Source organism: Canis aureus, chromosome 5, assembly GCF_053574225.1.
Source record: "Canis aureus isolate CA01 chromosome 5, VMU_Caureus_v.1.0, whole genome shotgun sequence".
Classification (NCBI taxonomy): domain Eukaryota; kingdom Metazoa; phylum Chordata; class Mammalia; order Carnivora; family Canidae; genus Canis; species Canis aureus.
In genome coordinates, this window is record NC_135615.1 from 67,701,084 (window position 1) to 67,726,473 (window position 25,390).

General features: G+C 43.0%; 1 protein-coding gene across 13 annotated transcripts in view; it reads left to right on the plus strand.

The window, feature by feature from the left end:
- Window positions 1–25,390, plus strand: part of ABCC12 (ATP binding cassette subfamily C member 12) — an 82,704-nt gene that overhangs the window by 25,811 nt on the left and 31,503 nt on the right. For 10 of the 13 annotated variants that reach the window (XR_013380324.1, XR_013380323.1, XR_013380325.1 and 7 more), the window contains 8 exons: window positions 229–376; window positions 3,463–3,629; window positions 6,003–6,110; window positions 8,173–8,448; window positions 11,873–11,944; window positions 13,471–13,595; window positions 21,744–21,816; window positions 23,516–23,719. Coding sequence is in view for 10 of the 13 variants with exons in the window: in XM_077898536.1 (XP_077754662.1) it covers window positions 229–376; window positions 3,463–3,629; window positions 6,003–6,110; window positions 8,173–8,448; window positions 11,873–11,944; window positions 13,471–13,595; window positions 21,744–21,816; window positions 23,516–23,719 (1,173 nt within the window). In the remaining 3 variants the exon portion in view is untranslated. The remainder of the gene's footprint in view (window positions 1–228; window positions 377–3,462; window positions 3,630–6,002; window positions 6,111–8,172; window positions 8,449–11,872; window positions 11,945–13,470; window positions 13,596–21,743; window positions 21,817–23,515; window positions 23,720–25,390) is intronic. The other 3 variants (XM_077898531.1, XM_077898535.1, XM_077898529.1) reach the window with 2 other exon arrangements.

Genomic DNA, 25,390 nt, shown 5'->3' on the forward strand with positions numbered 1-25,390 from the left:
CCAACAATCTCTTTGCATCCTAGCAATTCATGTATTTTTATCACCTGTCTGATCATCAGTGGTGTGCCCTGGTCCACATTAGCTGCCACAACTCAAGGGAAAGATGGCAAGAATCTCAGGCCAGCTTCCCTTAGAACTTTTCCTGGCACTTCTACTCTGATCCCTGAATTTTTAGGCCAACTGCAACTCAGCAATTCTCTCTGAACACTGTTTATACCTTGATTTCAGATGTTTATGGCTAAGCTCAATTCAGCTTTCCGAAGATCAGCAATTTCAGTGACAGACAAGCGAGTTCAGACAATGAATGAATTTCTGACCTGCATCAAGCTGATTAAAATGTATGCCTGGGAGAAATCTTTTACCAATACCATTCAAGGTAGGATGTGCAGGTGCTTGAAGAATTACTTACCCTGTAGAATGTGCTCTTCTAAGGGGTTGTTAAGGTTCCTGGGGCCAGGCATTGCAGAAAGGGGGCTGTGGGGGTTCCCTGAGCTGCTTTGCAGGCTTTTCAAAGGATTACAGAGATTTTAATAGACCCAGGCATCTGTTCTGATGAACCCAAGTGCTCACTCACCAGGTGAGCGACATATGGTTTAGCCTTTATGAAGGCATGTGGATGTTGGTACTGACCAGTTACCTTTTACCAAAAAAGAAAAAAAATCACTAAAAAATTATGAGAAGAAGAGCTGTCTTAAGCTATTTCCTTGACTTAGAAGATGTCTACACATATACATGCACACACTCACATATATATTTCCTTGCCTGCAGCAACCTCATCATGATTGGATGACCCCTTGATTTGACATTCCTTGCACAGATACGAGGACACATATATAGCTTTTTTAAAAAGATATTAAAACCATTACAATCAAATATAAATGCAAATCTAATTGCAGGAACATTTACATAATTGCTGACATAGACTCAGGTGGTTGGCCAGTTAATGATCTGAACCACTGTTACAATTGATTCTCTGGATCTACAATTACACTTTTAGACCAGCGTGTAATTGGGCCTGAAGCTGTGTATCCATGTTTTAGGGAGTGGCTTTACAAAACTTGCTTCTGAGCTTGCCAAAGGAAGTGCTGCAGGTTAGAACACTGGCAGCCCAATGGAACCTTCCTTGAAGACCCAGAAACACTTCCTCACACATTGAACTCTAGTACAATGATTTGATTAAATTTGATTCCATTTGACTTAGTCCAATTTAATTCAACTCAATTTAACTTGAGTCAGTTTAATTCAATAAATATTTATCAACTTCCTACTATGTGCAAGGTCATAAGCTCAACAATAGCTATAAGTTTGTTGGCTCCATGTCTAGAATATATCTGGAATCTACTTCTCTTCATTCCACTGCCGCCCTAGTGTAAGCCAATATTCTCTCCTTTCTGGACTGTGGAAAGAACTTCTGAATTCAATACTTGCTTTCTTCCTTCCTCCTAAAATCCATTATGTACTTAGAAACCAGTGTGACCTTTTAAAAATGTCAATCAGATCCTGTCCTTCTCTGCTAAAAAATCTTTAGTGGTTTATTATCACACTTAGATTATTCCAATTTAGGACTTTTGATTTAAATCCAAATTCCTTTATGTGGCCTATTAGATCCAACATGATCTGACACCTGATGGCCTCTCTAATCTCATCACATCTTGTCCTAACCCTTGATAACTTGCTTGAGCCATGCAAACCTGCTGTCTTTTTTTAGGACAATATCCATGCTCATTCATACCTCAGGATCTTTGCAGTTGCTGTTTCCTCTGCCTGAAATGCTCTTGTGCTAGATGTTCATGGCAACCTTGTGACTCCTTTTAATGTCACTAACTCAAGGTGGCCTTCTTGACTACAGTTCTAAGCAGGTCCGTTTCTGACCAGTTCCTTTTAATCACTTCACCCTGTTTATTTCTTTCATATCATCCAACAAATTTATAATGGTAGAATTTGTCTATCTCCTCTATGGAAAGAGAGCTGAGAGTCTGTTTACTCCTATGTTAACCAACACCAAGCACAGCACGAGGCCAATATAAACATCAGGTTAAAATTTGTTGAATGAGTAAACACATGAATTAACTGTAAGGTGAAATGGGGAAAATGGTACAAAGGAGAAGCTCCAGGGGGGTGAGAGGGTGAGCATATCGTGTTGGAGAGATCAAGAAGAGCTTCATGGCAGAAGTGGCATTTTAGAAAGGCTTTGAAGGATAGCAAGGGCTCAGATACAGACAGCGCTGGGGAGGACTCCCAGCAGAAGCAAAGGCCTAGAGGTGAATATTCGAGGGTGTGCTTGGGGAAGAGGAGGTGTGTGGTATCGTAGAGGCAAAGGGCATATGGACAGCAGAACTTTGCACCACAGTAGAACTGGGTTCCAATTCTGCATGACCACTTAAAAGGCAAGTTACTTAATCTGCTGTGACTTTCCTGTCCTGCCAGAGGGCATAATAATAGTTCCTCCCTTGTCACACAGTGAGGAGAGTGATCAAATGAAGGCATTGTGCAGTGCTCAGCAGAGCACTCAGTAAGAATGGTGATGGCCCCATGTTGTTAGTGTGAAAAACATTTTTGCAGAAAAGGCTGGAATTGGAGTTAGGAACTTTAAACACCAGGAGAAGGAGGCTTGAGTTTGACTTGTAAGCAGTGCAGAGGCATGGACCCCATCTGGACTTACAAAAGGGAGAAATAGGGGATCCCTGTGTGGCTCAGCGGTTTAACGCCTGCCTTTGGCCCAGTGCGCGATCCCAGAGTCCCGGGATTGAGTCCCACGTCGGGCTCCCGGCATGGAGCCTGCTTCTTCCTCTGCCTGTGTCTCTGCCTCTCTCTCCTCTCTCTGTGATGATCATGAATAAATAAATAAATAATCTTAAAAAACAACAACAACAACAACAACAACAACAAAAAAGGGAGAAATACTCTTGGGCTCTTGTAGCTATACCTGGAACACAAGAGAGGAGCCCAAATGCGACAGTCTTCAGGCTTGGCACATGTGTTTTGTTTGGTCTTTACAGTATTTAAAAGCTTCTTTCAATTAGTCCCCAACACTTACAAGTAGAAAGACGTCCCACAAAATTCCAGATCCCAGACTTTGGGACAGTTGAAGGTGTAGGGACCCTGAGCAGCCCTGCACTGAGATGTAGCTTCCCCTTGCACTGAGGCATGTGGTCTCCATTTTGCTACACCCCACACTCTCCCTCTGGTCTTAATCTCTTCCCACTCCCTTCATTTACATTATTTGCCAACTCCTGTACACATCCAAGTATATGACTCTTAACACAGAGAATCAGGATTGGAAGAGGCCTCAGAAACCATCCAGTATGGCAGCTGACATGCACTAAGCTCCCAGTTTGTGTACAGGGCTCTCCATACTTCGTCTCATTTAAACTTCATATCAGGAATCCTTAATACTTTTTTGCAGGAGGATCAGGTATGGATAAATACATTTCTTGGTGCTGCAAAATAAATCCATTATAGACTGTTTTCTATTTACAGATATAAGGAAGAGGGAAAGGAAATTACTGGAAAAAGCTGGATTTTTCCAAAGTGGAAACTCGGCCCTGGCTCCCATTGCATCTACCATAGCCATTGTATTGACATTCACCTGCCACATACTCCTGAGACGCAGGCTCACTGCCTCAGTGGTAAGAATCATCTCTAGAACTGTCCTCCTTCACACTCCAACATGTCACACTCCCTGCTGGCAAAGGCCCAGCACTGGCATCAGAATACCCAATCACAGAAGGGTCAGTATTTGACCTTGACTTTTAAAAACAAGTGCTTGGGCTGACAAGGAGCTCAGGAGAGTCTAATGTGACTCTTAACCAGTCTTATGTCAGTGCAGGGGTAGTGGTTAATGTTGAAACACAATCTGATATTTAGAAAACAAAACTGAAATCAGATGAGCACTTGGCTATTTTATTCACAATTATATATACGTATTATAAGAAGGGAAGTTTGTGGGAATTCTCTGGATGAGAGACTCAGTGTGGTTAGGGTAAGAATCCCTCTTGTTTAAATCCTGACTCTGGTATTTTACTATGACAGAGGGCAATTCATTGAACCTCTCTTGCTTGGTTTTATTATCTGTAAATGGGGTTATAATAGTCCCTGTGGTTGTGAGGACTGAAGGAGTCCTTTTATGTAAGGCACGTGGAACAGTGCCTGGTACGTTGTAAATGCTGTGTAAGTGTTTGTTGTTCTTATTAGCCTGATGCTCACCCAGGCCAGGCGATTTTGGGCTGAAAGCCTCAGAGGGAGAATTAGAATGAAGGTGAGATGCTCAGGTTTTTTATAAGAGGGCCTGTGCACTCAAAGGTAAAGAAACTCTGGGCTAGATGGGAAACAGCCCCTGGCTGAAATAAATAAACAGCTGAGATATTAAACCCAGTGTCTGAAGGGTAAGTGAATGGAGGAAAGTCAATAAAAGCAAGAAAAAAAAGAGAGAGAGAGAGAATGAAATAAGCAAGTGTGCTCACAGAGCAGTAGTTGCACCAAAAATCTCGATCTTGAGAGGAAGGGAGGATGTGTGAGAAATCAGGATGCTTTTGCTGGGGCATCTGTTGTGGGGCTGTCAGTCCTGTTACTGCCCTTTGTTTCTTTGTGATGTGCTTTTATTTTCCTGGGTTCTTCACGCGCAGTTTAGTCACTCTGAGGGCTTGAATTCAGCAATGAACCCAAGCCAGAATGAATGGCAATGACATACCAAATCCTCAACAGAATGCTTCTCAATTATTGTGACTGTGTTCTATGATCCCAAACAACAAAAAATTCTTTCCCCAGCAATACACCAAGCAAATTTTATACCAAACTGGGTACACATAATTAATATTTTCTAAAGTGATGATTTAGAAGAAAAGTAGACAAGAACAAATTCCCCTGAATGCAAGGCATATTTTTTTTTCAGATTCAGAATCCCTTGCCTTCTCTGTCAAGGCCACATCAGTAGGAGGTCAGTCCTCAGATGCTGGCTCACATAAGGCAGCCTGAATGCTCTGTCAACCAAGGCCTGGGTTTTCTGAGTCAAGAATAGTATTTTGGGCTTGGGGGAGTTGAGTTCTCTTTGGGAATGGATTTGGGACTAGATGTGATGAAGGGAACATTCTCCATTGTCCCCTTATGGAACTAAGGAGGATTAGTTGAAGCCCAGGGCTTCATCCATGGGACCCATTCAACAGCAGGATCACTCTGGATTTGTTGATGGAAGTTGTGTTATTAATTTCTTAAATGGGTGGTTAGGGAGAATATGCTAATTACAAGTTGGACAGATGAGAAGATGAAATCTGAGAGATGAAATTAGGTACCCCTGGGGCACCAATAGAGTGAGAAAACTCATCTTTATTGAAGCTGTATGATGTTAAACACCTACCAGGCAGGCCTCAGTGAGAAAAGCCTCAGTATGGAGGGGAGGTGATTTTTTGGAAATGGCAGTTGGAGGTTTTCAAATCTGTCTCAGGCATGTGGTGGGTAGGGTATGGAGGCCAGACCTTGGGGGTAGGAGAGCCAGAAGCCACTCTCCCAACAGCAGCATGGGCCAAGCAGGTCCTTCCAGGAAATTTTTACTTTCATCCTGGGACTGAATATGGTATGAAAAAGGATACTCTAGATCTGAAGGGTCAGAGGCCTCTGAAGCAACTGGGAGAAGGGGATAATTTAGGACAATCCATGGAGTTTTGAGTGAATGGTCTAGGCCAAGCAAGGATGTGGATTGGAGACTTTCAAACATATTCAATTAGAGGTCTTCCTTGGAAATTATCCTCTCTGTACTGACAGAGAGAAGGTGATAAATCTCCCACCATTTTGATGAAAATCCAAAGCAAAATAGATTAAGATCTTGCCATCCCTAATTTGCCAGCCCATGATTTGTGAGCCATGAAATGGAAAAAAAAAATGTTCCTGTAAGAGTTCCAACTGTGCCACAATTTCTCATCGCAGCAAATATAATTCCCATGGATATAATGGTTCAGAGCCAAGGCAACATCTCATCCTAAACCCTATACCTCTCTTTTGTTCTTCAGGCATTTAGTGTGATTGCCATGTTTAATGTAATGAAGTTTTCAATTGCAATCTTGCCTTTCTCAGTCAAAGCAATGGCTGAAGCCAATGTCTCTCTGAGGAGAATGCAGGTATAACTAACACCGGGTGAGTAGGGAAGAGAGAGATCTCATTTTGGGGTGGGAAAATTCTCTGATCTGTGGAAGCTGTGTCAACCCTTGGGAGGGCAGGGTCACTTGTTTGAAGAACATTGGGAGAAGGCCCTGCATTCAGAGTTGGATCAACAAATGTGCATCAAGGAAGGTACAAGCAAGGCTTTATAAGGTGGTTTGCCCTTTTAGTAAAAATGAAATAAAATCTCCATACATGGAGATGATATTCTTGACCCTCTTTTCCCAAGCTATAAATCTTAAAATGTTCCAGGAGTGGGGTTGAGTTTGACCTGAGCCATCCTCTGCCCCTTTACCTACTTGGTTTGTCTTATATTGGGTGTGGTGATGGGAGTGATGAAGAGGGTGATGGTGCATCACATTTATGGACTCAGTTGCTTTATTCATTCATTCAGCCATTCATCAGAGATGTACTGTGTGCTTCCTATATATAAACCATTATGGGAAATGCAAAGAAGAGGAGAAGAGAGTCTTTACTTTCAAGAGCCTCCAGTTTAGTGTAGGACCAGGTATCCCAGGAATTGCTTATGCAGTAAGGATATGTGACATGTGAAAAGGGTGCATAAAGTGGTTCTGAAGTTCAGGCAAGGAAAGGAAAAGGAGGAGGGTGTTTCAAACGAGAGAACAGCATGTTCAGTCATGAGCAAATTAATTGAATGATTTTATTCACTCAGGCCAGCAATCTAGAAGTCATCTTAGGCATCCAAGGTACCTGTATCTGTCTTCTCCCTTACTATCTACAGTTAACCAATCAAGGGCCCCATTGAGTCACCTTCTGCTCACTGTATTTCCTCAATTTTAAGAGGGCACTATTTGTAAGATTGGGTTGGTTGGTTGTGGTGTTGACTTATCACTTTTTGAACAAAACACAAACACGAACACCATTGCATTAATTGTATATATTATATCAAATATCTTAGGCTAGAGGAATAATGCTATTTCTTGACTTCTCAACTTTTGCTCTGTCCCTACTGCCATCACCTTCACTCAAGGCCTTATCATCTCTCATCTGAATTATCACAGTGACTCATGAACCAATCTTCCTTTTCCATTATTGATCTCCTCAAATCCACATCATACTCAGCCCCCCACAAAGCTGTTAAAATTTTGGTGTGATCACTGATATTCACCTGCTTGAGATCCTTGACTTCTTGTTCCCTCCAGGACTGAAACTGAACTTTCCATCAGTAGGTCCTCAGTTATATCTCCACCTGATTGCCTATACCCTTCCTACCTTGAGTTCTGTAGTAACCCTGAATTACTTGTTTCATACTCCACCCCGATAAACCATGGTGTTGCATGTTTCCTTGCTTTGCTAATGCCATGCCCTCTGTTAGAAGGCTCCCATCTCCCTTTCCTTCCCTCATCTTTGCCTGTACAGCACCTGTACAGACTCAGCTCAGGCACCAGTACATGGCCCTTGGGATGGGGAGCTAAGTTTCCTTCTCTGGAAGTCACAGTGTTTTGTTCTTGTCACATTTCCCTGAAATGTCTGTATATATTCCCATCTTCCCCCAGACTGTAATCTCTTTAAGGACAGGAATCATGCCTTATTCATAATTTCATTTCTGCTGTTTACCCCAGAATCTGGCACAGGGTAGGCGCTTGGCAAATGCTTTATTGAACTGAACTGAGTGGGGGCCTAGGAAAAAGACACAGTAGAGGCTGAGCATGTGACCTTTGTTTCATAAGCATTAGTGCCAGACAATGAAGCCCCCACCCAAAGACTGGCAAAAGCTGATTACCTTGGGCATGAGGACTAAATGTAGCTGCAATTAGTATTCTCCAATGTGGGTGACCCACATAGACCTTGTGGTTAAAGAGGCATCTGTCCTAGATCGCATGAGCTAGTAGACTATTTCTGCTGCAGCTTCTCCTAGGGGAATATCTTCAGAATATCTTCTCTGAATGTCCTGAGTACAATTGCCAAGATTATGGTTTTGGGTCATTAGAAGATATATATTGGGATGGTTCTTGCAAATGGATAATGTGTGCCCAGTTAATTTTGTCTCTTTAATCTTAGAAAATTCTCATAGATAAAAGCGCCCCATCTTACATCATCCAACCAGAAGACCCAGATACTGTCTTACTTTTAGCAAATGCCACCTTGACTTGGGATCAAGAAACCAGCAGAAAAAGTGACCTAAAGAAAGTGGAGAACCAGAAAAAGCATTTTCTCAAGAAACAGAGGCTAGAGGCATACAGTTTGAGTTCATCAGACCAGGGAGTTGCTGGCCCAGAGGAGCAAAGTGGTAGCCCCAAATTGGTTCTGCACAATATAAGCTTTGTGGTAAGAAAGGTGGGTATGTGTTCTACAGGTGTGGTGGCTTCCATCTTTCCTCCTTGATTCACACAGCTATGGCCTTCTCAAGGCCTAACATAATTCAGTTTGAGCTGGAGGTGGTGGAGGGATGTCTCTAACTAGGTTGTTTTTTTTTCCCCAACTTTAAAACTATGTACATGGATATTGAAAAATTCTCTTCAAGCTGAGAGAAGAGGGTGATTGTATTAATTTTTTTAAAGATTTTTAAATTTATTCATAAGAGACAGAGAGTGAGGCAGAGACCCAGGCAGAAGGAGAAGCAGGCTCCCTGCTGGGAGCCCGATGTAGGACTCCATCCCAGATCCCAGGATTATGCCCTGAGCCAAAGGCAGATGCTCAACTGCTGAGCCACCCAGGTGTCCCTGGTGGTTGTATTAGTACTGATCTTCTAACTCCAAAGTAGTCAGTTGCAATGTTGAATGGACAATCCATTTCAGGTTGCTAGGCTCAAATTGAATATCTTTTATAAAAAATCTTTGATTTGTTCTTAATTTCACATTGAAGTAGTATGATAGATAATAACCAACAATCATGAGCACTTACTATTTACCAGGTACAAAATTAATTCATTTAACCACCCCAAGAACTTTAAGAGGTAGGTACTACAGCTACCCTCACTTTATGATTGAGAAACCTGACACACTGGGAGGTTGCATAATTTATCCAAGATAACACTGCTATCAGGTGGCAGAAGAGGGCTTCACACCCAGGGCAAATGGCCCCAGAATCTGTGCTTGTAAGCAACATACTTGTTAAAAGCAAATGAGATCAACAAACAACGCAGCAAAGGAAGCCAGCCAGTCTGTTGACTGTTCCCCTCAGGATTGGGGAATAGAGTTTTTAGACAAAGCTCTGCATTTATGGGATGTTTGGCCTTCTCCTGCATGTGGTTCTCTTGCACTGAGAACTCAGAAGCAGTGCTCCAGGGATGGCAGTGTTGTTGATTTTGCTGCAGAGGGCTCAGCATTAATCTTGTGCCTAGTATTTTAATCTCCCATCTTGTTGACTCACCCTTTCCCCATGCGAGCACTACAGAAGGAGAGGTTCCTGTTTATTATGTGATGCTAAGCTCAATAGCTGGTGTAGAGTGGTGCTTCTTATCATTAGCAGAGTTGTCTGCCACATATTCATGGGAAATTGTGTTTGGTTGGATGAGTGCAATTGAGCTAGGTTCTCAGTTAAGTCCTGCCGGGTGCAGCCCACTTTGCTTTCTCATTCCCTTCCCCTGCCTATGATGTGCAGCACCTGGATTGGTCTAACCATGTCTTTGAGTTGCTCCAGAGAGGCCTCAGTGAACTACTATTGTGTTTTAAAGAAGCTGCCTTTTATCCCCTTTATTGCTTTCCTTCTTCTCATTATGTTGATAACTCTTGGGTTTGTGCACCAAGGACATTGTCAGTGTTTTCTGAAACAAGTTGAAGACATAGTGGGGGCAACACAGCATTGAGTGGATTAAGGGTGTGTCTCTGGAACCTGGTGTACCTGGGTTCCAATCCTACCCACTTGCCAGCTGTGTGACTTTTAGTATATTGCTTAACCTCTTAGAGCCTCTCCTCCTTCACCTGCTCAATGGATATTTTAATAATAGTAGCACTTCACAAGGTGGGTGTGAGAACTGAAGGAGGTATCATACAAAAAATGCTAAGCCCACTGTAAGTCTCAACTGATGTTAGCTATTGTTGCCCTTTTTCGTCTCACAACCAAGTCCAGCTTAAGTGTTGCCCTTAAATGTCCTAAATTCAGAGCATCCATATTATCCCAAATTTAGTTCCAGAATTCCATTGGACTATAGCCTTTTTGATATCAGGGCATGTATCTGTCTCATTTATAGTTGTGACAGTGCACCAAAGCAAGTGCCTGGCACAGAGTAGACTCCCAACACTTTTCTGAATGAACAAATGAATAATTGGAAACTCATGGGTTTTCTTCGGAAGACAAGGATAAATCTAGAAGGTTCAGACCTGGTCTCAGGTAGTGGATAGAACTCAAAAGAGAACCAAATGCCTAAAAACTGGATCCATACTTGTGGTCTCTTTGCCCCCAAATCTGTCATGCCCTAGTTACTTGAAGTCCTTTTAGGGGAATTAAAATGGATCTGCTTCACTTAGTTCACTTACTTGTAGCTTCAATGACAATGTGAGCTGCATAAGGCAGGGATCACATCTGCCTTGATTACTACTTCATCCCCAGTGCCTCGCATGATGCCTGGTGTTCCATAAAGACTTGTCAAAGAAATTCATGATGACAAGAAGCAATCTTCATGTGTTGAGGATGGCAGACAGGTGATGGGTCCTTCTGGTATATTTCAGGTGGGAAAGGAGCCATATTTAGCTCTGTGATGGGCATCTTTGCTCTAAAGGGTTATAGAGAGCAGGTCTTAATGAGAATGCTCTTAGATATTCCAACTGCAGCATTACAGTATTTGCTTGAACACAAGAGTGGGCACATGTCCACTTAAAAGTCTCCATATGGACTCTTGCTCTGCTCGCAGTGGTTTCCTCCCAGATATCTACATCCCCTTCAGGCGTCCTCAAATGTTACCTGTTGTCAGTGACCCATCCATGTGCACTGGCCATCTTCCAACTGCTGGATCTGTATCTGTACCTGAGGGCCTTCTCTACCACTTACAAAGTTCCCTCCACCCTCATCCTTATCTCCTCCCTGCTTTATGTGTTACCATGGCATGTACCTGTCATACTCCGTATTTTACTTACTTACCTTGTTGATTGTTGGTCCCCCCAATTAAACATAAGCTCCATGAAGGCAGAGCCAAATTGTTGTCTGTCATGTTCATTACTGTATTGTGCTACTGCTAGTGTCCAGGGTGGCATCTGGCTCATAGCAGTCAATTACAAGATTTGTGGTTGAATTAATAGATCTGTAGCTGTAGAGTAATCCATGAACCCAATGTGCTCAGTAATTTCAGATTACACTTCAGTATGGTGGGAGGATACTTTAAAACTGACTTTAAAAAAACACTCAGCTCTCTGTACTTCAAAGGCTGCCCTTGTCCCCCTGGGTTGTGCAGCCTTTAACTTCTATTAGATTTGCTTTCCTGGAGTGTGCGCAAGGGACAATTCTCATGTCCAGGCCCCATGTGTTGTCCCAGACCAACACAAGGCTGTTTCACATCAGTGCTTGTGCATGATTTCTAGAAATCCTCCAGGCACTCTGCTGTGCTGTGCCAAGGAAAGCACTTAATTAAGACTTAAGTTCCTGCATCCTCTCAGGCTGTGTATCGGGTTTGGGGTGTGAGGATATAGCTGCCACCTCTTAAAGCCAGCAGTGACCCCTTGGTCACCACCTGGCCTGGCTGGCAGAGTTTGGGAGCAACACCTTTGGCCCAAGACCCTCTAAAATCTGGTGGCATGACTATATCTGTTTTCTGTTTCTCTGGTAGGGGAAGGTCTTAGGAATATGCGGGAACGTTGGAAGTGGAAAGAGTTCCCTCATTGCAGCTCTCCTAGGACAGGTAAGCTGTGAAGATGGAGCACTTATATGACAGTCAAATGGTCCCCTGCCTGCTGTGTCAGGGCCCTCCGAGAACAGTGGACCCAGTGGCTGGGCTTGGCTGCACTCGACGCTGTGCACACAGTTGGAAACAGTGATTTCCACTGGAAACAGTGATTTCCAGAAGGTTAACGTGTGCAGTAGCTCCTTGGTGAGGCCGAGCTTTTTATACTCTTGAGTTTACCTTCTAAGGACATGTGTTAAACAGTGACTGTTTCCTTGCCTAGAGTGCCATCTTTGTCAAAGGAAGAGACAAGTCATTAAATGCATGGTAGTCCCCATGACTTGGGTTGTCCTGATTAGAGAGGCCAGCAAGGCAGCTTGTCAGGGAAGGACCAAAGAACCTATGACTCACCATGACTTTGGATGTGTTTTTCCCCTCATTATCTCCATATCTCCAGTATCTGCCCAGAGCAGTGGCTCAGTCAAATCTTCTTTGATGGAGTAGCTGAATGCATGCATCAACTAAAGCAGTAACGTGCCCTCAACTTCTCTGTAGACCTTGTGGCAGGGAGAGGGAGGAGCCCAGGATTCTTGTCCTTTGCTACTTCTAGCTATGTGACCCAGGCTTGAGCACCATGCTGTCTCTTGCATATCCTGTCTCCTAACACCTTTGAACATGGTATCATCACTAGTATCCACTGTTACCTGTTAGATGCCCACCATGTAGGATTATCCTAAGTGAACTTATGTAGTCAGGGTCACACACCAGAGCCCATGTCATTTTTTAATTGGATTGCCCAATCTGCCACATGAAACTGGATTTTCCAGTTCTCTTGAAGACTGAGAAATTCTTTTTTTTTTTTTTAAAGATTTTATTTGTTTATTCATGAGAGAGAGAGAGAGAGAGAGAGAGAGAGGTAGAGACACAGGCAGAGGGAGAAGCAGGCTCCATGCAGGGAGCCCGATGTGGGACTTGATCCCAGGTCTCCAGGATCACGCCCTGGGCTGAGTGTGGCACTAAACCACTGAGCCACTGGGGCTGCCCAAGACTGGGAAATTCTGGCTGCACCAGGCCGGCATCCTTGCACCAGGCCCTGTGCCAAATGTGCACTTGAATTGAGGCTACTTCCTTGAGACAGGGCATGTGAAGACCACCATCCACAGCCATGGAGGCTATGTCTTGCCTCTGGGACCTGGCTAAGGAGGGTGGGACCCAGCTGTACACCTGGAGGAAAAGGGAGCCTTTGTGATAGGTTCTCTCAGAGGGCATCCTGTTCTGGAGGTGACATGTGGCCTCTCCAGCCTGCAGCAGAGCTTACCACTGCCTCTTCTGTGACATTGCTGCCTGGATGCTTGAAGATTTTTGACTTTGAGACCATCAGCCTATATAGTTGGGCTTTGCAGTATGTGGTCAAGACATCTTTTGACCGTCTTGCACCATCATGATTAGCATTCATGCAATAAGTGGGTGGCAGGTGCAGTGAGACCCTGAAGAGAATTCTGTGAGGTTTAGCTTCTGAAGGTATTCTGGTTATTTTGCTCTAGATGCGGTTACAGCAAGGGATTGTGGCCGTCAACGGGACTGTGGCCTATGTTTCCCAGCAAGCATGGATCTTTCATGGAAATGTGAGAGAAAACATATTATTTGGAGAAAAATATGATCATCAAAGGTAATATTAACTTCGAAAGCATGAGGCACTTTAGTATTTGATACCCTCTGCTATAGATGCTGCTGCCATTTATAACTCTTGCTAAGTAGGCTCCTCTAATGAATTCTGATTACACATTCATCAGATCCAAATGAGTATTGGTTTTTCCTGACCCAAGACTTCAGGAGAGGCACCTTCTGCAGACCTGAGATCACACTCTAAGAAATGGATGGAACTGGCACTTCATTCCCAGTGCAGAGTAGCATATGTTCTGAGGTTCTCTGTAACAGTGCATATGTTATCTGACTGGAGAAAGATATATCTGGCAATTTTGCTTTAGGCCAAGTAACCAAAACTGCTCAAAATCATGAGCAGCAGGTATGCAAATTAGTCAGTCCCCAAATTACTAATTGACATCAGATATATAAGGATATGTTGCTGTTAATGTACTCAAAATGATCTAACGGAAGATAAACAAGGCTCAAGTCATAGTTTTTGGATCACTTTGGTTGATTATTTTAAACTCTGGAAAGTAGTAGCTTTCTATGGTTCTTTTCTGGATTTGGTGTGCTGCCGTGTACATACCCAGAGTTCTATAAACACCTATTTAGGGAGATTTTGTCATCCTATCCCCATTTTATGGATGAAGAGGCTGAAACTCAGAAGGAAAGTTGACCTGCTCAAGGTCAAACCTAGTAAGTGGCAGGGGTTGAGTCTTGAATGCCAGACCAACATCATTGGTTCTCACTTGAGCTTCCTGACATCTGGGTCACCTTAAAGCCTCCCCAAGCTCCATGATGTTGAAGTAAGAACCAGTGGGATTTTTTTTTTGTATATTTTTTTTAATTGGAGTTAGATTTGCCTACATGCAGCATAACACCCAGTGCTCATCCTGTCAAGTGCCCCCCTCAGTGCCCATCACCTGCTCACCCCTAACCTGCCCACCTCCCCTTCCACTACCCCTTGTTCGTTTCCCAGAGTTAGGAGTCTCTCATGTTCTGTCTCCCTTTCTGATATTTCCCACTCATTGTCTCTCCTTTCCTCTTTAATCCCTTTCACTATTTTTTATGTTCCCCATATGAGTGAAACCATATGTTTGTCCTTCTCTGATTGACTTAATTCACTCAGTATAATACCCTCCAGTTCTATCCACGTCAAGGCAAATGGTAGGTATCTGTCGTTTCTAATGGCTGAGGAATAAATATTCCATTGTATATATAGAGCACATCTTCTTTATCCATTCATCTGTCGATGGACACCGAGGCTCCTTCCACAGTTTGGCTATTGTGGACATTGCTGTTTTTGTTTGTTTAAATCTGGCTTTCAGCTCTCCAGTGATAGTCTGGACTTTCATATCTTACTGTCTGAACCTACCAAACCTGCTGGCTGACATTGGCCAGCATGTGTGTTCCCAGTGAGAGCTCTTACTTCTCCTTCTCTTCCCTGGCCATGGCATCCTGTTGCTAGGAGGCTCAAGAGTGGCAGGAAGGTCTGATCAGTGCAGGAGTCCTTGGCACCAGCTGAACTGCTCTGCTGTTTCTTAGCCTCCCCCCACCCCATCTGGAATGGCTTTTCTTTCCGCAGTAAATGGCTAGGAGGAGGGATTCCTATTTTTATCAGGCAGAAGAATGTCAGGGCAAATATTTACCAAATACTTTCAATTTGCAGGATCATACAGGATGATAGAGGAAAGAAGGGTGGCTCAATGTATCTTTGCCCCTGACGTCTTCAAGTCCATGGTGCCAAGTGGCAGGATGTTGTGCTGGACTATTCAGAGGCAGCAGGAATCATGTTAGGGAAGAGAGGGTGATGCTTGAATTGGGCTTGGTAGGGTGGATCAAAGCATCCTTTGTATGTGTCATCTCTAGGGTGAACATGGGGCTCTCAGGCCATAGGAAGCAGGAGAGTGGGAGGAAGCTTAAGATGGAGGGTGTGAAGTGGCAAAGGGATGAGGATGTGCTGAGCAACCTGAATCTCATAGTTAAAGATTGACAAAAAAAAAAAAAAAAGATTGACAGAGGTAATAATATTAATAATAACCACCACCGATGAAGAATTTGCAATGTACTAGGAATTGTGCTAATGGCTTTACATATGTGTTCTTGTTTCCTTCTCACAATCCAGTGAGAGTTATTAGCCCAATTCATAGAGTGGAGAGTGAGGATCAGGGAGGTACAGTCTCTTGTCCAAGGTTACCCAGCTGGATTCGAATAGAGATTGTTCTCATCCCCAAATCCCTTGTCTTTTAAAAAAGTTTTTTTTTTTTAATTTGAGTATAGTTGACAACTATGTTACATTAGTTTCAGATGTACAACAGTGATTCAACTTCTCTACCTTACGGTATGCTCATCCCAAGTGTAGCTACCATGAGTTACGGTACAACTCTATTCCAATATCATTGACTAGATACCCTGTGTTATACCTTCCATCCTCATGACTTACTCATTCTATAACTGGAAGCCTGAATTTCCCACCACCCTACTTCACCCATTTTGCTCATTCCCTTTCTTCACCTGCAACCATCAATTTGTTCTCTGTATTTATGATTCTGACTCTGCTTTTTGTTTGTTTATTCGTTTTTTTTTTTTTAAATTGCATATATGAGAAACCATATGGTGTTTGTCTTTCTCAGTCTGACTTATTTCATTTAGTATAATACACTAAAGGTCCATCCATGTTGTTGCAAAAGACATGATCTCATCCTTTAAAAAAAAAAAGATTTTATTTATTCATGAGAGACACACACACATACAGAGGCAGAGACATAGGCAGAGGGAGAAGCAGGCTTCCTGTGGAGAGCCTGATTCAGGAATTGATCCCAGGACCCCAGGATCATGACCCGAGCCAAAGGCAGATGCTCAACCACTGAGCCACCCAGGTGCTGCTAATCTCATCCTTTTTAAAGGCTATGAAGTATTCTATCATACACACATATACACACACATACATCACATCTTCCTTATCCACTCATGTATCAATGGACACTTAGCCATATCTTGGCTATTGTAAATAATGATGCAATAAACTTAGATGTGCATGTATCTTTTCCAATTAATGTCTTTGTTTTCTATGGGTAAATACCCAGTATTGGAAAGACTGGATCACATGGTATTTCTGTTTTTTTTTTTTTTTTTAAGATTTCATTTATTTATTCAGGACACACACACACACACAGAGAGAGAGAGAGAGAGAGAGAGAGAGAGACAGGCAGAGGGAGAGGCAGAGGGAGAAGCAGGCTCCATGCAGGGAGCCTGATGTGGGACTCCATCCCGGGTCCCCAGGATCACGCCCTGGGCTGAAGGCAGGCACTAAACCTCTGAGCCACCCAGGGATCCCCCCGTATTTCTGTTTCTAATTTTTGAGGAAACTCTATACTATTTTCCAGAGTGTCTGCACCAATTTACATTCCTACCAACAGCATATGAGTTCCTTTGCTTCACACCCTCTCCAAGGCTTGTTATTCCTTGCCTTTTTGATTTAGACATTCTGACAAGTGTAAGGTGATATCTCATTGTGGTTTTGGTTTGCCTGATGGTTAGTGATATTAAGCATCTTTTCATGTGTCTGTTGGCTATCTGTATGTCTTTTTTAGAAAAATGTCTATTTAAGTCCTCTGCCTATTTTTTAATCAGATTTTTTTTTGGTGTTGAATTGTATAAGTTCTTTATATATTTTGGATATTAACCCCTTATTGGATGTATCATTTGCAAATATCTCCTCCCATTCAGTAGCTTGTCTTTTTGTTTGTTTTTAAGGCTTTAATTATTTTTTTCATGAGAGACATTCAGAGAGAGGCAGAGACATAGGCAGAGGGAGAAGCAGGCTCATTGTGGGGAGTCTGATGCAGGGTCTTTTTGTTTTGTTGATAGTTTCCTTTGCTGTGCAAAAGTGATGGATGGATGGATGGATGGATTGATAGTAGACAATGGGGGGTCCAAATTCATGACCCTGAAATCAAGACCAGAGCTGGGATCAAGAGTTGGATGTTTGACTGAGTGAACCACCCAGGTAACTCCAAAGGATCTTTATTTTGATATAGTCCAAATAATTTATTTTTGCTTTTGTTTCCCTTGCCTTAGAAGATATATCTAAAAATATATTGCTACAGCCAATCAGAGAAATTACTGCCAGTGTCTTCTTCTAGGATTCTTGTGGTCTTAGGTCTTAGGTCTCACATTTAGGTCTAATCCATTTAGATTTTATTTTTGTACATGGTGTTATAAATTGGCCCAGTTTCATTCTTTTGCATGTCCAGTTTTCTCAGCACCATTTATTGAAGAGATTGTCTTTTCCCATTGTATATTCTTGCCTCCTTTGTTATAGATTAATTGACCATTTAAGTATGGGTTTATTTCTGGGCTCTCTATTTTGTTCCTTTGATCTATGTGTCTGTTTTTGTGCCATTACCATACTGTTTTGATTACTACAACCTTGCAGTATATCTTAAAATCTGGAATTGTGATACCTCCAGCTTTATTTTCATTTTCAAGATTACTTTGGTTACTTGGGGTCTTTTGTGGTTCCATACAAATTTTAGTTTTATTTGTCCTAGTTCTGTGAAATATGCTGTTGGTATTTTGATAGGGATTGCATTGAATCTGTAGATTGCTTTGGATACTGTGGATATTGTTAATTCTTCCAATTCATGAGCACTATATATCTTTCCATTTACTTGTTGTCATCTTCAGTGTCTTTCATCAGCGTTTTATAGTATTCAGAGTACAAAACTTTCATCTCCTTGGTTAAGTTTATTCTTAGGTATTTTATAATTTTTTTGTGCCATTGTAAATAGAATTATTTTCTTAATTTTCCTTTCTGTTACTTCATTATGAGTGTATAGAAATGCTACCAATTTCTGGGTATCAATTTTGTATCCTGCAACTTCACAGAACTCATTTGTAACTTCTGGTAGTTTTTTGGTGGAGTCTTTAGGATTTTCTGTGTAGAGTATCATATCATCTACAAATAATGACAGTTAAACTTCTTCTTTACAAATATGAATTTTCCTCTCATTTCTTTTTCTTATCTGATTGCTGTGGCTAGAACTTCCAATATTATATCAAATAAAAGTGGCAAAACTGAATATCCTTGTCTCATTCCTGATGTTAGAGGAAAACCTCTCAGTTTTTTTACCATTAGATATTAGGTGTGCATTTTTACCATATGGCCTTTATTATGTTGAGGTATACTCCCTCTAAACCTACTTGGTTGGGAGTTTTTATTTGAACGAATGTTAAATTTTTGTCAAATGCTTTTTCTGCATCTATTGAGATGATCATATGATTTTTATCTTTCATTTTGTTGATATTGTGTACCATGTTGATTGATTTGCAAATATTGAACCATCCTTGCATCTTCTGATTGTTAAATGGGGTGTGCTAATATTTTGAAGATTTTTGCATCTATATTCATCGGGGATATTGACTTGTAGTTTTTTTTTCTTTTGTGGTATCTTTGGTTTTGGTATCGGGGTATTGCTGGCTTCATAGAATGTATTTGGAAGCTTTCCTTCCTCTTCTATTTTTTTGGAATAGTTTGAGGCAAATAGGTATTAACCCTTCCTTAAGTGTTTGTAGAATTCACCCGTGAATCTGTTTGGTCCTGGGCTTTTATTTTTCAGTAGGTTATTATTATTATCACTGATTTAATTTAGTTACTAGTAATTGGGCTGTCAAAATTTTCTATTTCTCCTTCATTCAGTTTTGGAATGTTATATATTTTTAGAAATTTATCCATTTCTTCTAGGTTGTCCAATTTATTATAAAATTTATCATAGGATCATCTTATAATCTTTTGTATTTCTGTGGTGTCAGTTGTTACTTCTCTTTCATTTCTGATTTTATTTTTGGGGGGCCCTTTCTTTTTCTTGATGAATTTGGCTAAGTGTTTATCAATTTTATTTATATTTTCAAAGAACCAACTCTTGGTTTTGTTGATCTTTTTTTCTGGTTTGTTTTCATATCTATGTCATTTATTTCTGCTCTGATCTTTATTATTTTTTTCCTTCTACTCATCTTGGGTTTTGTTCTTCTTTTCCTAGTTCCTTCAGGTGTAAGGTTAGATTGCCTATTTCAGCTTTTTCTTGTTTCTTAGGTAAGCCTGTATCACTATATGTTTCCCTGTTAGAACTGCTTTTGCTGTGTCCCCCAAATTTTGAACCATTGTGTTTTCATTTTTTCTTCAGGAATTTTTAAAATTTCTTCTTAGATTGCCTCACTGATCCATTGGTTCTTAAGTATCATGTTGTTTAGACTCTGTGTATTTGTGTTTTTCCTGTTTTTTTTTTTTCTTGTAGTTGCTTTCTAGTTTTATTACTGTTATGATCATAAAAGATGTATACTATGATTTCAATCTTCTTAAATTTATTGAGGATGGTTTTGTGGCCTTGTATGTGATGTATTATGGAGAATGTTTCATGTACACCGGAATGTATTTTGTTGTTTTTGGAAGGAATGTTCTTTATATATCTCTTAGGTCCAGCCAGTCAAATGCATCATTCAAAGACAATGTTTTCTTACTGATTTTCTGCCTAGATGATCTAACCATTGATGTATGTGGGGGGTGTTAAAGTCTTCTACTGTTGTAATACCATCAATTTCTCTCTTTATATTCATTAATATTTGCTTTATGTATTTAGATGTTCCAATGCTGGGTGCATGGATATTTACAACGGTTCTATCCTCTAGTTGGATTGATCCCTTTATCACTATGTAATATATTTGCTTTAAAGTCTATTCTCTCTAATGTAAATATTGCAATCTTGTCAAAGCCCCTGGTCTTAACCACTGTGTATACCACTCCTAAAGTTGGTGTATGGGAGTGATGCTCAGAGCTATACCCAACTTCCGCTTCAGGACATTGAGTGATGCCAGGGGCCAGCATGCCCCCTGAAGGGCAGCTACCCATAATCTGCCTACTTGCCCTCTTATTGGTGCCCTTTATTGGGAAAGTGTGTCCTGCAAAGTCTGAGTTGTGAGGCTTACCCACTGTCATGCACTGAGAAGAGAGGATCCCAATGATGCTGGTATCAATCAACTAATCAACCAATTAATTAGTCAACTAATTAACCCTTGTGGAGGCATACAGCCTGCCAAGTGGGATAGAAACCTGGGGCTCAGTGGTGGGAACTGGGTGCTCCTTGTATAGGGCATGAGCTTGATCCGACACCAGGGACACCAAGAAATTCAGAGCAGGAACCAGTTTTTGAAGCAGAGATGTGGTGTACTGTGGTGCCCTGGGAAACAGTCTACCCACAGTGGGAGCCTTCTGAGTGGGAATGAGGCATAGATAAAACCCAGGAAAAAGGGTGTGAAATCCTTCTGTAGCTTAAGGCCTGGACATGTCTGAGTCCCTACTTACTAGCTTATTGACTCTCCTGGATCCCTTGCTGTCAGAAGTCCCCAGGGGGTGGTACTGGGGTCATGCCTAATAGGTCATGGGACCCCCAGCTTTTCTGTGCTTTGCAGGATGAGGTGCTAGTCCCAGAAGTATGGCTGCTGAGAATTGGTTAGGGTCTTGCCCATTAGATTCCCCAAGACTGGCCCAGTGCTAGACAGTAGGCAATGCTGAGGGACAAAACCAAGAGGCCAGGAGGTCCAAGGACCTGAGATCCTATTCCTGCTTGGCCTCTGTTCCTCAGGCAGTATTCTCTGTGCTAAGTGTCCTCAGGTATCTCACAGGGAGAAAGCCCTGCTCTCTCCAACCCAGTAGGAGTGACTGGTAGATAGAGGAGCATCCTGGAGCAGATGTCAGGGTCATCCTTTACTATCATCCCAGCACCCTGCTGTTACCCTCCACCCACATACATCTCTTCTATTCATGGTTTCGAATCCTCTGTGAAGCCTCCCACAGTGACCTCAGCCTACACTGGTCACTCCCTTCTCTGACTCCCAAGAGCAGTGCTAGCAGTTAGTGCCCCTATTTTCCCTTAGAGGTTTCACGTACATTGATATCTTCCCCTAAAAGCAGGAAGGCTGTGAAGGGATGAGTCATCCCTGAGTCAACTCTGCATCAGATGTGTGGGGAATCAAGGGGAAACTGCCTTTGGACACCAAAGATAAAGCAACTGGCCACCTCCTTGCCTTACCCAGTGACACCAGCAATGCCTTTCCAGGTAGCTTAGAGCAGCAATGGGGTCACCATGCTGACTTCTGTCATTTGTGTCCATAGGTATCAGCACACTATTCAAGTCTGTGCCCTCCAGGGGGATCTGAACAGCCTTCCATATGGAGACCTGACTGAGGTGAGCAGAGCTACGAGTTCAATCCCACTGCAGCAGCATGGCAGCCTGGCTGCCCAGGTCAGAAGAGCTGAGGCTGGCAGGCCCTGGTTCCATCCACATTTGGATGCCCTAGAAGACAAAAGGGTCCCAGGAAGCATAAGAAAAGCCAGGTTCTATCATCCTAAATTCTCCATCTGGGTTTATTCTGGGGGGAATATTACAATGGATGTAGAATCAATTCTACTTGTATTGGGTTCAGTGTGGTCACTCCTGGAGCCATTCCCAATCTGTCTGTTAACTTAGAGAATGTTTCTGGTGAAAGCTGATTCCTTATCTTATGCACTGGCCTTGTCCTCCAAAGACAGAGGTCTGGGGTGCTGCATTGTGGCTGGAGGCTCAAGGGCCCCTTCTTGATTCATTTGCTCTGCTCTCCAAACATTGCTCCCAGCTGCTTGTCCAAAAGGCTGCCTGGGTCCTGGGTTAAGCCTGCCAACTCAGGTCACTCAGGGATGGGGGTCACTGTGCCATATTCCTATTTCCTTTTCCCAATGTGCCCTCTGCTTAGTTTTTTACTTTGCCCAAAAGCCCCAGAGGAGACCAGAGAGCTAAGGTGTCTTGAAGAAAGACCAGTTCAGAACACATTGCCTTTTTCTGCTAGGGTCTTCAATGTGCCTATGTCAAAGAAATGGCCACCACAGCCATCCTGGCCTGGCCTTCAGGATCTCTCTTGCCATATCTGTGGCCCACCTCCCCAGGGTTTGCTTCTACTCATCCCTACCTGCCTACCTAAGTGTATACTTGTCTTCTACCTCCAGACCTCTGTTTCTGCTATTGTTATTGCCTTTCAAGTTCCAACCACAAATCCACCCCCTTCAGGGAGACTTTCTTGAATCCTATAACCTACAGTAATTTGCCCCAGAATACTTGGCTTATGCTTCTCAGTTGGCAATAGTTAAATTCTGCTTTGTATCATAATCTGTATAACTGATCATGTCCCCACTTTCTGCTGGTATGAGCTCCCAGTAGATCGGGGACTTTTTTTTAGTCCAGCTTCATGTGTCTTTCCCCTGTGCTCAGCCTAATGCCTGGCTGAACATAATAGGGGTTCACTTCGGGTTCAGTTAGACAGAATAACCTAAAGTAGGCTATCTAGCTTTTCTTTCTACAAATACTGAGCACCTGCACTGGGTCAGATGTGGTGCCAGGCCTTAGGATTATAGTGATGAACAAGGTAGACGTGCCTTCTGTCTTTGTAGAACTCAGAGGTCCTAGTGGGGGTGAGGAGTTGGTCCACAAGCAAGTAAATTGAGAGCCCCCTTGTCCATTTGCTCTCAGGCACTTCTCCTTAATGTTCACCTGTCCACTCTCCCAGAGCTTTCTGCTCAACAATTTCTTTTGGTATTAGTAGTCAAGAAATACCCCTCTCTATGGGATATGCACTGGAATGGGGCTGTTGTGAGACAGGTCCCCCTCATTCAACATTGGAAAGAGATTTTCCCTAGTTGCCACTGCCCATCAGACTTCCTGCAGAAGTGAGTCTTCCATTTCCCAGGGCATCTGGTGCAGTCAGGGAGTCACTATAAGGGGTGGAGGAACTAGGATGTAGTAATTATCAGTGTGCAGAAAAGTTTTGAGAAATTTCAAGAAGCTCTTGTTCCCTAATGACTGCAGGGTGAGGGTGGGGCCCAGATATGAGCAGTAATATATCTCCTGTCTACAGATTGGGGAGCGGGGCCTCAACCTCTCCGGGGGGCAGAGGCAGAGGATCAGTCTGGCCCGTGCTGTCTACTCAAACCATGAAATCTACCTTCTGGATGACCCCCTGTCAGCAGTGGATGCCCACGTGGGAAAGCATGTTTTTGAAGAATGCATTAAGAAGACACTCAGGGGGAAGACCATCGTCCTGGTGACCCATCAGCTGCAGGTGACTGAAACTGGCAGGATCCACAAAGTCATAGGATGAGTGTGGTACCTAATGCTCAGAGAGTCTCCTCTTCTGCCTAAACCTGTCTCTCATATCTGAGGCTGGCCTCACCTGACAGGGTTAGGGAGGGAGCAAGTTGTGTAGGCTATACTCATGATTCTCCTCAGCCATCCCAGCTTGCACATAGTCCTGTTCCTCTCTGAGCATAGCCTCTATTGGTCCTAAATTTGGTTTTAGTGGGGCCAAGGCCTTTCTTCCACAAGAGCATAGACTCTCCAGAAGCAAATGTCTTATATCTATGGGTGGCCATGGGGCACCTCCTCCAGCTCTGGACCACTGATGATGGTTGGGAAATGGTGGTGGGATGGGAAGCAGGTGGAAATAACTCAGGCCCTATCCTTCCTCAGATTGGCCTGAGGACAGGAATGCCAGGAGGGGGATAAGGGGCCCTGATGCTCCTGGCATCACTGGCCAAGGGAAAAAGCCCAGAGACTAGGACTTTTGGGCTGAAGGCAAGACTCTTTTCCCTTTTCAGAGCCACTCATTCAGATTTTGGAACATGAATCTTCTTAAGGAGTTACTAAGCTTGCCCTGAATGTGCTTGAGAATTGGGTAGGGTGGGGAAAGTTCTCACAGTATCAGCCTCATCAGGTGTTCTGAATGCCTAGTAGGAATCTGAGACTCCCCTCTACCCTGAGACAAACCAGATTTTCCCCTGCTTCCATCTCCTGTTTCCACAGTGAGCCCCTAGAGGCGTGGGGTATGTGTGCACATGCATGTCCATGTGTATGTATGTGTATATACATGTGTGCATTTCCTGCTGGAGGAGAGATCCCATGGGACTGACTTACACTGAAAGGACTGTTGGAACAGAAGTCCTGTCTTCTTTCTTCTCCTGCTACCTATGGGGAAAATGTTCAACAGGGGTCTGGTCTGGGGGTAAGAGGCAGAGCTCATGGTCTTTCCAAGGGTAAGTCAACCTAGAGGAAGGGGAGGCAAATGAGGTCGCCATGGCTACAGGATGCTCTAACCAGCATTTCTAGGATCTTCTCTCAGTGGCCAGAAGAGCCAGCTTGAAGAGGAGGAAGTTTCGTAAAGACCCAGAAAAACCATTCCTTCCCATTGCTATAGCTCTGCCCCAGCCTCTTTCTCTCTTTGCTGAGGACTGGAGTTCTCAGAATAAGCTTAAATCATCTGAATTTTGGGTTCCTTCTGAGTGGGCTCAATCACCTCCAGGAAGCATCCAGTGGGGCTGGTGCAGACAAGTTGCTCTGCTGGTCAGGCATCAGAATGGAGAAGATTGGGTTTCTTCTGGACTCTCATGAGGTCAGTGGGAATGGGCTTTCACCCAGTCAGGGCACTAAATGTTATAACTGCAGCTCTGCACTGTGAAAGTCTAAACCCTGGAGACCACCTACAGCAGGGAGGGTTGTCCTTCTGAGGGGTCCTGGGGATCAGGAGGGGGACTTCTGGACCCTGACAAGTGTGGGTCATAGCTGTCCTTGCAGGAGTCCTCCCTGGGGGGAGTCATTACCTCAGCCCTGGTCCAGTCTTTGAACCTTGATGACTAGCAGCATGACCTGAGGCAAGAACTCTTTTCCCCAGGTCTAAGTCTCCTCAAAGAGTCTACCTTCCACCAAGGTCATTGTCTCACTTTTTGAGTGTTGAAAA